We start from the raw sequence: 13,646 nt of genomic DNA on the forward strand, positions 1-13,646 counted from the left end.
CAGGAGGGGGGTTGCTGATGCTCGGGGTATAGAGGATCTTTATTATCCCTGGTGTGCGTCTCCACCTCGGCCAGGTCGCGCTGCCGGCCTCCCTCGGGCGTGCAGCTCCTGGCACCGACGCGAGCACCCCCTCGTCCGACTCTCTTCGGCTTCTCCAGCCACTGCAGGCTTCGGGCTCCAGACTTCTTTCGTTCTCGTTTGCGACTCTCCCTCCGTTCTCGTTCCCGACTCCTTCTCGTTCTTGTTTGCGACTCTTCCGTTCCGACTCCTCGTTCTCGTTCTGCTGACTCCCTCTGACTGACGAACACCGTCCTTTTATCCCCCCCGTAACTTCGCCTTTGACCCCCTCCCTTTGACCTTTCACCTCGCTCCCCATTGGCCCGAGAAAAAGTGGGCGTGAAGGCTTTTTGATCCACAAATTTGCATATATCGATCGCCCTGGGGGCGGGGCCAATTCGCCCCTCGCTCACCGATTGGACGGCAAAAAGTGGGCGTGTGTCGTTTTTGATCCGTTTTTGAAGCAGAAAATCCGTGGTTTTGTACACGCTGTTCGACGCGCGTTCTGCATGAGTCCAACACCGGTACCCACAGCGGGGCAAGAACGGTGGCGATGCTACGGTTGTGAGGTGTGCGTGAAGGTCGTGGCAGTTGTGGTGAAGCGGTGGTTGTGGTTGTAATTGTGATGGTAATCCTGGCGGTTGGTCCAAAATAAAGATAGTAAAAGAAAAACGGCTATCCTGAAGAGTCGCAGCACGTATAAATGACATGTATTCCCACTAGACAACGGGTTTGGGCCTAACTACACATGTACTTACCGAGATACCTCACCTAAGGGACCTGAATGGTGGTTTGCGAATCTGGTAACCACAACACTACCCCCTTCCCTTTTTACAGACTCGTCCCGAGTCGTCAAATTTTCGTGTGCCATCATGTGTAGTTTTCCCCTAGTACATTTTACCTACGGATCCCTGAGTGCGACATTCATGGTATTCGTGTCCCCAAAATAAATAACCTGAGGGCTGCGTAACTATCTAAACAAACTCACTCATACGGACGACTTAAATAAAATTGCCGGCGCTAAGACATACATGCCGGGGGCACACTCATATTTACAGTACATCTTAACCTTAACTTACAAATTTTACACTAAACCATGGCCCAGGATCATTGAACTCTGCAAAAGAAAGCAGTTAGCAGGGAGCCAGGCTGCCCGCATGCAGTCTCTGGCTCAAAACAATGCAGGTGACAGGGAACGTGGCTGGCTGCTCACACGCAGTCCAAGGCCTTCCCTTTTGAACTGAACTCAGTGAACCACAACGGTGCTTGGGCTGCACAACGCAGTCTCCGTGCCAGCTCAAGTGGCACACGCAATGAACACAACGAATGGATGCATGAACGGTTTGAACTGAATGCAGTGAACCACAACGGTGCATGGGCTGCACAACGCAGTCTCCGTGCCAGCTCAAGTGGCACACGCAATGAGCACAACGAATGAATGGATGAATGGATGGACGCAAAACACGGTGCACGGGCTGCCACTGCAGGCCCGTGTTGTAGCTGCCAACAGGGCAGTTCTCGCAGCTTGCAAACTGTTGCCTTGATCCTGGCGCACATGGAAATGAACAGGGGGGGGCAAAGCAAAATTGAACGGGGCTGGTGAACATGGGCAGTGGGCATGGCATGGCATGGCAAAGGTGCAGGCAACACAGCCCGCAGAAGAAGGCCGCTGCAGGCAAACACAGCCGGCAGATGAACTGGCCGGCACAGGCCTTGAAGAAAAACAGCCAGCAGATGAACTGGCCGGCACAGGCCTTGCAGAACACAGCTGCCGATGAAGTTGGCCGGCCTCCGCCTTGAAGCAAAACACGGCCAGCCGATGAAGTTGGCCAGCCTTTGCCGTTCAATGGAGGTTGGTGGAGGGAGTGCGGTGGTGCTGGCCACTTGGAAGGCGGGCTCGGACCTACCTACCTGTCTCCCTCCCAACCTATCGCCTTTGCCTGTCACTGTACATACCCACTCCCTCAATTTGTCAAACCCCAATTTAGCCCCAACTTATTTTTTTGTTGTTTTTATTTTTACTCCCCCACTATAAATCGTCCCCTAACCCCCTTTATCGTCCTTGTTCGGCTAACCTATCCTGTCACCTAGCCTACTCCCAACCCCTACGTTCCCTTCCCGGAGGGGAACAAGGGAGAGCTAACGTCCTGTGTCGAGGCCCAACGAAGCCTCAGAATGGCCTCCCCAGAGTTCGGCGATCTATAACCAAAGTGGGTCCAGCGGCCCACAACGACAGCGAGGGGATGGATGGTGCGGAGGGGTACATCTCCTAATCTACCCTAACCATTTAACTGTTAAACTACCCCGGGGCTTTCAACAAGCGCCTCTCGCTTAAACTATTGGTTCTAACAACCCAGATTCCCGTCGCCTGTGTTGGTGTCCTCACAATTTCGGGCCTCGCCCCCCAATTTTCTCTCCGTGCCCTCACACGGTCTCCTGGCTGGGACACGTGGCTCCCTTTGGCAGGCACGACCCTCTGCCGATTCTCCCGCTATGGCACCCCCGGGCACTACACTGCCTCCGAGCCTACCAGCTCCCTAACACCGGGGAGTGCCCCCCATGGCACCTCCCCTGAACGCACACGTGGCAGGCCGGCCTCCCGGGCCCCTTTCCGAGGGTCACCCGTGCCCACAACACTGCCCACGCGGCTAATGGCGCCCCGGGCCCCCGCACCAAGCAGGCGCACCCGTGCCCACGACGCTATCCCGGCCCCCCATGGGCCCTTGGCCTACCGCGGCCGACTAGCCTGGTGCCCGGGGTACCCACTCAGCGATACTCACCTTTCGCAGCCACGCTCCCAAGCCCGTCAACAGGGCTCCTGCACCCCTCCAAATGGGTCTCGAGCCTACTTTCCCACCAACAGCAAAACGACCTCCATTTTTCAATTTGACTAACCCAGCTAACTCACTTTACTCTGACCCCGGGGTCCCTTGGGCGGGAGTCACTCCTCCCCCCAATCACTCATCGCACCATGCATTCCTCATTCACTCCACACACACAGACCCGCTGGCCTCACTCACTCACCAAGCACATGCCTCACAACTCACCAACTCTTCAACACACACACCACTGAACTCTGCCATCCTTCTAACCACATCCCCTAACTAACTCGTGCTCCCACGTCGTCCCTTAAACTAGTAGCACGTTCCTTTTAACACTACGTAGCTGAGCTACGTCCCCTCTACACATCCACAAGTCTGTCACGGTCTCCAAAATAAATCATTTTATTTCCCAACCTAAATCTGGCTACAATCCCTCTAACTAATCCATTCCACGGACTCCATGAGGACTTACCCCTGCCCCATGAAGTCGGTCTAACTAAGCTAACCCTTCCCCCTAACTAGTTTCCATCCTGTGCCCAGGTAAGGGGGTCTTTCACCCCTTGCCCAGGAATCCTGTACACCCGAAAGTGAGGCTTGCTTTTTCTTTTTTTTTTTCCCATGCGCAGCACCTGCGCGGCAACTCAGAGCTCGCGCACTTTGCACCTGCCCGTGACGTCATGCAGCTGCACGTGTTCCTCGTCCCTCCTTGGACGGGACCATCCGGCAGAGATACCCCTCCTGCCGGATTCCAACCACACGTGCAGCCATGACGTCACCGTGCGCAAAAAAAAAACACAAGCCCCACGTCTCGAGGGGTTTCCCACGCGAACACATGTGCTTTGCCCGTTGGAGCTGAACACACACGATCGCGTGGAGAACCCGTCCGGTCCAAATTCATTTACCTGCCTAAACTTTGTCCGTCCGCGGGATCGGCAAATCCACCGCATGCGTTTCCGGACCGGGACTTCACTCTCGCAAGCGAGCACGTGGTGGTCTCGTGCGTTGCACAGCACGAACCGCGTGCTCACTGCTGGGTGAACCCGGCACAGTCCTCGAAACAGCTACAGCCGCTACCCGGCTTTCTCTCCTCTGTCGCCGTCTCCGTCTCCATTCCACCCACGCATACCTGCGTGTTACGACGCACACAGTCCACACCATCACATTCACACGGGGAGACGCGGCTGCGTGCTCCCGCATGCCAACCGACATCTCCCTCTCATACCGCTCTCTCACACACACGGTCTCCCTGGCACACAGCGACCTTGCACACGGCCGTTCACTCACGCACGGTGCCTCACCACTCACACAAACCATACTACTTACACACGCGGGGGCACTCACGCGCGGTGCCTCACTCATACACACGACGACACTCACACACGCGGTCTCTTCCACACACGGTGCCTCACCCACACACGCGGGGGCACTAACCCGCGGTGCCTCACTCACACTCCGTGCCTCATCCACACACGGCGTGCTGGGAAGCACGTACTCCGGCACCATCGCCACCACACCACTCACACGTGGTGCCTCACTCATACTGGCCGTTTCACTCACACACACGGCCTCACTCACACACGGTGCCCCATTCACACTCGGCGTGCTGGGAAGCACGCACTCTGGCACCATCGCCACCACACCACTCACACACGGGGTCGCTTCCACACACGGTGCCGCACTCACACCTTGCACCACACACACAGGGACAACCACACTGGGGATTTGTGTCCCCACAAGGGTCTCCGGGGCCTCTACACCACCCAAGCTCTCTGTGCACCCGTCCACAGCACTCGTCCCCTCAACCTCGCAAAGCACGACCGAACTCACCTGGTCGTGACTCGCCTCAAGGGGGCATACTCCCTCCCCTCGTTCCTGGAGGAGGCCACCCAGGTGCTCGCACTGGGTCTCTACACGCTCCGCGAGCTCACCCCCATTGTCCTCCACTACCTCCGTGTGTGCGTGCGCGTCACTTACCCCGTCTTCATCGTGTAGTCTTCCCTCTATCGTTCCCATCTCCCGTGTCTCTGCCAACTCTTCACCCTTTACCTCCCTTGTCTCAACTATTATTTCTGTTGTCGTCACCTCGTGTCTCGTCTCACACGTTTTGGTCTCCCCATTTAATTTTTCCCTTTCGGTCATCGTCACGACCCTCGCCCAACACGTTCCACGAATTATTTTTTCACCCGCCTCCACCGCGGGCCTGTCAGCCGTTGCACCCCCACCCAGCTCGTTTGCTCCCACACGTGGAGTCGCCATTTTAAGCTCCCTGCTCACTGCCTTCATGCCCGCCTGCAGGCATTGGCCCATGTTCTGCGTCTCACCCCGCAGCTCTTTCATTTTTGTTTCCATTCCGTTCATTTTTGTATCCATCTTTTCGTTTATTTGTTGTGTATTGCCTTTCATTTCGTTTTTCATTTGCTGTGTATTCGCATCCATCGTCGTTTTCACTTCATTCATATTCGCATCCATCTTTTCGTTCATGCCTTTCATTTCCGCATTCATTTGTGCCAGCATGGTGAATAGCTGGGCCATGTCGGGTGCGCTTGAGTGAGCCATTTCGGCAGGGGTTGGGGAAGGGTCTTGGTGGAGAGGGGGGGGGAGGTGTCATACACCGCGGCCGCCGCCGCACCCACCTCGGGTCCTGGGTTCAGTTGGGCGAGTCCGTGTTCCTGCACAATCAACATTTCCTGCTCGGGGATTCCATCCTGGACCATGGATTCTACATTACTACACATATACATTTCTAATACCCCCGGCTCCCGCTCGCCTTGAGACGCCATCTTGCTTCTCGTGAAGGGTTAATTTCGCTCGCTCGTAATTTGGAGGGAATCGGGGGTCGCTTCTCTCACCCCTGGACCGATTCCCGTGAATTTAGCCGGAGACAGGACAGCCCGTTTTCCTGTTCTCCGATACCAGTGCCGCGAGGAGGGCGATGAATTTGTATCGCACGACCTGACACCAGTGTTGCGGTTTTCGCGCCCGCCGGCGTGCGACGGCCACGTAACTCGAATCGCGGCACGTCGCCCACCGGACGGACAATCCAGTCGTGACCCTCTCGGACTAACGCCGGGAACCAGTCACGGGTGGACCTTTCGGTCTCACCGCGATCGAGCCAATCAGCCCCCGCGTGGGATAGGGTTGCTCGCCAAATTCGAACTACCTAAGTACCCACGCGGAGGGTAGACCGGGCGATCGCACCTCGCCGCAGGTCGACTTCGGACACGGGCCACTTAAGCGACCCGTTCCGTACTATCAGAATAACCGAGCGGTGTTATCGTCGACCTCGACGGTTAGATTAATTATCGGGCGTATTCAGCCCACTACCAACCCTTTACGTGAAGCAAGATGGGGATTCAATGGAGGAAAAGACGAAGCGAAGCGGGAGAACAGTTCAACAATAAAGCACATTTATTCGCGACGAACGGAAAGCACACAAATACAATTCCACCAAATGCACACAAAAAAAAGAAAACACAATTCCATTTACACAAAAAGCAAACATAAAAGTGAAAACACAGTGCAGAGCTAATACCGACTACCGAGCACACGGCAACACTTATACAATTCTATTTCACAGACTGCGCCGACAACACATACCCAAAACCAAGGAAAAGAAATCCCCCAAGAATGGGGCAGGCCTGAGGCCGAGACCGGGTCGGGCCTACCCGTCTGGTGATGAGACGCGGAGCGGCGATGGCCCCGCAACCCGCGGGCCTCGTGGACAGTGCCTGGCAGGGGGTGGGAACGGGGCCCCCTTGGTCGCACTATCTCAGCGCGGGGGGAAACAGGAGGGGGTTGCTGATGCTCGGGGTATAGAGGATCTTTATTATCCCTGGTGTGCGTCTCCACCTCGGCCAGGTCGCGCTGCCGGCCTCCCTCGGGCGTGCAGCTCCTGGCACCGACGCGAGCACCCCCTCGTCCGACTCTCTTCGGCTTCTCCAGCCACTGCAGGCTTCGGGCTCCAGACTTCTTTCGTTCTCGTTTGCGACTCTCCCTCCGTTCTCGTTCCCGACTCCTTCTCGTTCTTGTTTGCGACTCTTCCGTTCCGACTCCTCGTTCTCGTTCTGCTGACTCCCTCTGACTGACGAACACCGTCCTTTTATCCCCCCCGTAACTTCGCCTTTGACCCCTCCCTTTGACCTTTCACCTCGCTCCCCATTGGCCCGAGAAAAAGTGGGCGTGAAGGCTTTTGATCCACAAATTTGCATATATCGATCGCCCTGGGGCGGGGCCACCCGCCCCTCGCTCACCGATTGGACGGCAAAAAGTGGGCGTGTGTCGTTTTTGATCCGTTTTTGAAGCAGAAAATCCGTGGTTTTGTACACGCTGTTCGACGCGCGTTCTGCATGAGTCCAACACCGGTACCCACAGCGGGGCAAGAACGGTGGCGATGCTACGGTTGTGAGGTGTGCGTGAAGGTCGTGGCAGTTGTGGTGAAGCGGTGGTTGTGGTTGTAATTGTGATGGTAATCCTGGCGGTTGGTCCAAAATAAAGATAGTAAAAGAAAAACGGCTATCCTGAAGAGTCGCAGCACGTATAAATGACATGTATTCCCACTAGACAACGGGTTTGGGCCTAACTACACATGTACTTACCGAGATACCTCACCTAAGGGACCTGAATGGTGGTTTGCGAATCTGGTAACCACAACAATATATATATATATATATATATATATATATATATATATATATATATATATATATATATATATATATATATATATATATCAGATGCACCTCCTGATTGTTATGGTGAGCATTGCCGCGGATTATGTCTCGCGCGGGAAAAAACGCAGAATCCGCAAAGAACAATCGTCTGTCTGCAACCCAGACGATTCTTACTGATCATGAAAACCACTCAACCAGAAGGCACATGATGTGATCGGCAGGTAAATAAAAACGTTAGGTGTGACGAGCACTCCCCCGATCTCCATTGGACGCAGACCTACACCAAAGCATCACGTCCAACCTAGAGACCTCGGCACGGCTACTCTCTCAAGCAGACAAAGATTACATGGTCAACATCAGTTCACCACCCGCTTGGTGCTGGACTATGTCCAATGGAGATGAGGGGAGTGCTCGTCACACTCCACATGTTTTGATTTACCCGTTAATCACATAATGTGCCTTCTGGTTGAATGGTTTACATTAGCGGGAACAATCGTCTGGGTGGCAGATGGACGATTGTTCTTTGCGGATTATGTGGTTTTACCATGTGAGACATAATCCGCGGAAATGCTCACCATAACAGTCAGGAGGTGCATCTGATGTTCAAATGATTAATGTGATCATCATTGGTCAGATATTTATCGGTCTGCCATCCTGATGCGGGCAAGCAAGCCTGAAATCTGGATAGGCGGCTCCGTTTAATGTTTAACCGATGCTGACCATGCAATCTTTGTCTGTTTGACAGAGTCCAGGGCTGAGGCCTCCTTGCTGGAGGTGATCCTTTGGTGAAGGACTTTGTTCAATGGAGGTCGGGGGAGTGCTCGTCACATTCCATATGTGATATATATATATATATATATATATATATATATATATATATATATATATATATATATATACTTCATGTTAACATTGAAATAATCATGTAAATAAAATATATAGTGTAAAATCAACAAAAACATTGCACTTTTAACTTTTAAATTTATTACGAAACAGCAAGGTATTTTTTTTACAAAACTGCGAGGTGGGTGAGGGTAAACAAAATGATGACAAACTGTTCATATTATCCTCTGCTGTGAATAGAAAACATCAGACTTAAATTAGCTGGGGATGATTATGCTGTTCGATGGGAGAGTGTTGGTTGGAAAGATGTGGATGTAGAACTTGCAATGGCTGTTTGATCATCATTGGAGCACTCCGAAGTCGCCTGCTGTTTCGCCACATAGAAGAGGGTGAAACAATCCTTCGCCACCTTGATCCATTCAGAGCAGATCTTTCCTGCTTGGAGAGGAAGGTATCAGACAGCATCCTCTTCCAAAATAATCCAGTCTCTTCGGCGTCTGCCTTTGTTTAACTGGAGCCTTCGGCCCCGGATGCCTCGTGGACATGGTAAATCCATAATGGTTTCTCCCGCATTACCGGTCCACTCAAATGAGTAAATATGCAATGGTTTCTCCTGTATTATGGGTCCACTCAAATCGGTAAGTCCACAATGGCTTCTCCTGTATAACCGCATTTGACTCACGTTTTCCACACAGTCGATTCACTGATCCCATAATGTCAGCCCTCAGATGCCGCACTTTCACCTCTTGCCAACCTCCCTTTCAAAATTTTCACTATTTGTTGCCTTATAGGCTAGCATTAAATTGCATTAAATCACACTTTTTCCGCCTTTATTTACATATCGTAAACCACAACTTCCAAGTGAAAAACAAATTGTATAAATGTCAGAAAATTCATTACAAATGGAAAACTAGAATATATTGGTTGGATAAGAGTCACCCCCTTATAATAACAATTGTAGAATCGCTCAGGTGTAACCACTGACCTTCAAAAAAACACCAAGTTAAATAGCTTCCATCTTTGTTAAATTGTGGTGATTCTGATTATTTCAGAATAAAATCAGCTGTTTCTGTAAGTTTCTTCTGCTGGGTAGTGCATTTCACAGCAAAGCCACCCATGAGCACCAAGGAGCTTTCAAAAGACCTCCAGGATAAAGTTGTGGAAAGGCAAAGATCAGGAGAAGGGTATAAAAATATTTCAAAGGTCTTGAATATCCCTTGGGGCACAGTCAAGACAATCATTAAGTGGAAGGCATATGGTACCACCAACACCATGCCTAGATCAGACCGTCCCTCTAAACTGGATGACCAAGCAAGGAGGAGACTGATCTGAGAGGCCACCAAGAGGCCAATGACAAATTTGAAAGAGCTGCATGCCTTTATTGCAAAGACTGGTCAATGTGTGCACGTGACAACAATATCCCAAGCACTCCACAAGTCTGGCCTGTATGGTAGGGTGACAAGAAGGAAGCCATTACTTTAAAAAAAATCCACCTTGAGTTCCGTTTGAGGTATGCAAGAAACACTCCAGAGATTCTGAAGCCATGTGGCAAAAAGTTTTGTGGTCTAACCAAACCAAGGTGGAATGTTTTGGCCTAAATGCAAAATGTTAGGTTTGGCACAAACCCGATACAGCACATCACCCAGAGAACACCATCCCGACTGTGAAGCACGGTGGAGGCAGCATCATATTATGTTGATGTTTCTCATCATCAGGGCCTGGGGCACTTATCAGGATGGAAGGGAAAATGGATGGAACAACATGCAGAAAAATTCTCAAGAAGAAATCCTCCTGCCCTGTGCAAGAAAGCCTTAAATTGGGACGGAAGTTCACCTTTCAGCATGACAATGACCCGAAGCACACAGCCAAGCTACACTATAGTGGCTAAGGAACAAAAAGGTAAATGTCCTTGAGTGTCCCAGTCAGAGCCCCGACCTAAATCCACTGGAGACGTCAAGATTGCTGTCCATCAATGCTCTCCACACAACTTGCCTGAGCTTGAACAGTTTCGTTCAAAAGAATGGGAAAATATTGCCCAATCAAGATGTGCAAAGTTGGTCGAGTCCTCTCCCAACACACTTACAGTTGTAATTGCTGTTAAAGGTGCTTCCACCAAGTATTAACTCAGTGGTTGGACACTTATCCAATCAAGATATTCTAGTTTTGTATTTTTAATTTATTTTCTGAAATTTGTGGAATTTGTTTTTCACTTGGAAGTTGTGGGTTATGATGTGTAAATAAAGGTGGAAAAAGTTTGATTTAATGCAATTTAATTCTTTCCCATAAGGCAACAAAAGGTGAAAAATTTGAAAGGGGGTGTAGACTTTCTTGAGGCACTGTATCTACCTCAATTTTTTGCACAATATCACAACCTTTCTCTGTCTTTTGGCACAACTAATGTTGTCTATTGTTTTATGTTTGTGTGCCCTTCTTGACTGTTGTGTGTATTCTCGATCTTGCATATCTAGTATTACAGGATCTCCATTTGTCGTTTCCTGTTCGATGACGATTCATTATTATTAAACTTAGCTTCGTTCCCGTATGCTGGTCTGATTACTACAATTAACGGCGTGCAAGAAACAACAAAAGGCTCTTAATGGAAGGTAATCGTACATGCTGATGCAAACATTGACTCAGCTCTGCTCAAAAACCACAATTGGCCAAAATTAAATACCATGATAACTAAATCAGAACGCAATAGGTTGCCCACGATTGGTTGGAACCCGTGATATTTGAGTGTTTACAGTCTTTATAACTCCCTGTGTCATTTCTTAAACAGATGCCTTTGTTTCATTTAATGAAAATGTTTTTTATCATTTTATTTCATTTCAACCGGCTGGCTCCATGGCGTCCACTTCTGAGCACACATTCATAATGCAGGGATCGCAGGTTCATACACTGTGTTGATTTGATGATTGTCTACTTTTGTTCTTGTAATTCACGTCTAAATACACCAATGTCTCCTCATGTCATCATCTTCCACGTGATTTATGTAAACATGCTCCACCATGAAAAGAAACTGACTTTGTTCACACCTTGTTGGGTGAGTTATCCTGAGTGATAGGTGAACTGTATGGGTTGTGATTCATATCATGTCTTTTGTGAAGTCACAGAGCTTTTTGTATAACTTTGCATGAATGTATTTGAATGAAGCCCTGAGAAGATAATTATCAGGGCTTTTTCTCGTTCATAGGCTGCTGAAGGACTCTCAGAAGCGGTTCATAAGTTGACTGTGGAATCCAAACAAAGACAGGTGCAGGTATGATCTGCATTCCAAGTTGTACACTCAGGCATTACCTACCCTTATTGTATGTAACTTTTCATGTCCTACATTTAAGCATTGTGGTATAGTCCATAAATTAAACTTTTCAGCTTTGTTGTGACAACATAAATTGCAATGTACAGTACATCATGGGAAAAGTTGCAGACTGCAAATTGCTTGATTTTGGGCTGGTTTAAATATTTTATAAAGAAACAAAAATACAAAGGTGTTGCAAAGCCCCAAAAGCTCTTTTTTGGATATTTTTTTTCTTTTCCTAACATGCTCTCCATGTCCCAACTTTTAAAGTCCCACTGATTATTTTACAATACGTAAACTTACAAATTTTTGCTTGGCACATCCAGGTGACAACAGTGACTGAAATACCATTGTGCATATAAATTTCCATTTGTGTTCCACTAAATATTTTTCAGTAAGAAATTAGTTTTGTACAAATTTTATATCACATGCAGTTTTGAAAATGCTATGGTATATGTGGAAATACGAAATGGGATTTAATTGGGGAGGGGTGGAGTTTAGGGGGATAGGATGGATAATGTGTTTAAGTTATCTTATTTGAGAAAAGGTAGGGGGGGGGTGTTTTAATTCTTATTTATATGGCAACTTGAGTCACATTAGAATATCAAGAGGATCAGCAACAGTTTACTCCAAAGCACAATCTGAAGAACTAAAAAGGTGTCCATCACAACTATATTGTTTATTAAAGTTGCCAGGGGAGGTAGGGGTGGGACAAAGCTGAAGAGCAGCATAATTTGAATGAATTAGCGATTAGGATGGATATATTTAATAGTTACTTGCGATACCCTTGCACATGCATGGGATAGCAGTACAACACAGCTGGTAGCAGACGACAGACCATACACGGGGAATGACAAAAATACGCATTGTGCAAAATGCAAGTGGAACTCTGGAACGCCAAGACTTCCCAAACATTGTCGCCATGTCTGCTAAGTGCCACAGCAATTTCATAGGGATCGTGTGACGGCGAGCCGAGTTTTTAGTGTGCAAGCTTGGTATTATAATATAGATGATCAGTTTTGGACAGTATGCATGTTTCATCCATTTGGCTTTTGCTTTCCACAATTTATTTTGCATGTATACAAAGTTCTTTCATGGGAATGTTTGTCAACAATGAAGCTTTGTTTGATCAATATTTACAATGTAAAAGTTTTGCTTGCTTTTGCCCAAGTAAAACGTTTTCAAAGTAAATTCCTAAAAAACGTCCCCAAGTGACAATTTATCTAAACATTTGGCTTTGGCTTTTGGACTGTTGAGCAGCAAACAGCCCGACCATCAAATATCGTTTAAATACTTGAAGGAAGTCTTCTCTTGATGATTCATAATATGGTACAAGCTCGTAAGCTCGTTTCTTTTGTACTCCCTGTTGAATGATTGATGCCTTGTGACTTCGCTTTCAGTTGTTTCAATTATCCTTGATAGGTAGGTCCACATGTTTGACAGTTTTTATCGTAAAACTTTACAGATGCAACCTTCTTTATTTTCTGATTCTTATTAGTGTGGGTCTTAAGTGTGAATATATTTTCTGTTTTTGTTCAACCCCAACCCAACTGCTTATTCTTCCCCTCACCCTCTAAAAATCTCCCAAAATATTTTTATTGAATATTCCGAAAATGACTTTTTGTACAAAAAAAGGAAGCTCTTGCTCTGATGAAGAGCCAATGCCCAAATGTCAGCTTCACTTTTCCTCCCACAGCAGTTAGCACACCTTTGTCATCTCTCACTTGATAAACCTATTAATCATACAATCGGTATAAACAAGCTTGGTCATATATGAACCACCATCGGTTTTTTTCCATTGCAAACAGCCATGGCATCTTACATCTGCCGTCATTGATGAGAAATACCAAGTATTGAAATATGTCTGGACATTCTCAATAAAATTTTCCAGATTTTGTAAATCAAACCTTGATTTTGATATGCACAACATTGCACTCCTTCAGAGAGGTGGCTCTT

General features: G+C 48.4%; 1 protein-coding gene across 2 annotated transcripts in view; it reads left to right on the plus strand.

Moving 5' to 3' along the window:
* The window catches only part of LOC147034978 (myoferlin-like), a 424,490-nt gene that overhangs the window by 332,274 nt on the left and 78,570 nt on the right, over window positions 1-13,646 (plus strand). For both annotated transcript variants that reach the window (XM_085891822.1, XM_085891829.1), the window contains one exon: window positions 11,586-11,651. In XM_085891822.1, the coding sequence (XP_085747948.1) occupies window positions 11,586-11,651 (66 nt within the window). The remainder of the gene's footprint in view (window positions 1-11,585; window positions 11,652-13,646) is intronic.

Source organism: Eptatretus burgeri, chromosome 1, assembly GCF_056783735.1.
Source record: "Eptatretus burgeri isolate ZD-2024b chromosome 1, Ebu_testis_v1, whole genome shotgun sequence".
NCBI classification, from domain to species: domain Eukaryota; kingdom Metazoa; phylum Chordata; class Myxini; order Myxiniformes; family Myxinidae; genus Eptatretus; species Eptatretus burgeri.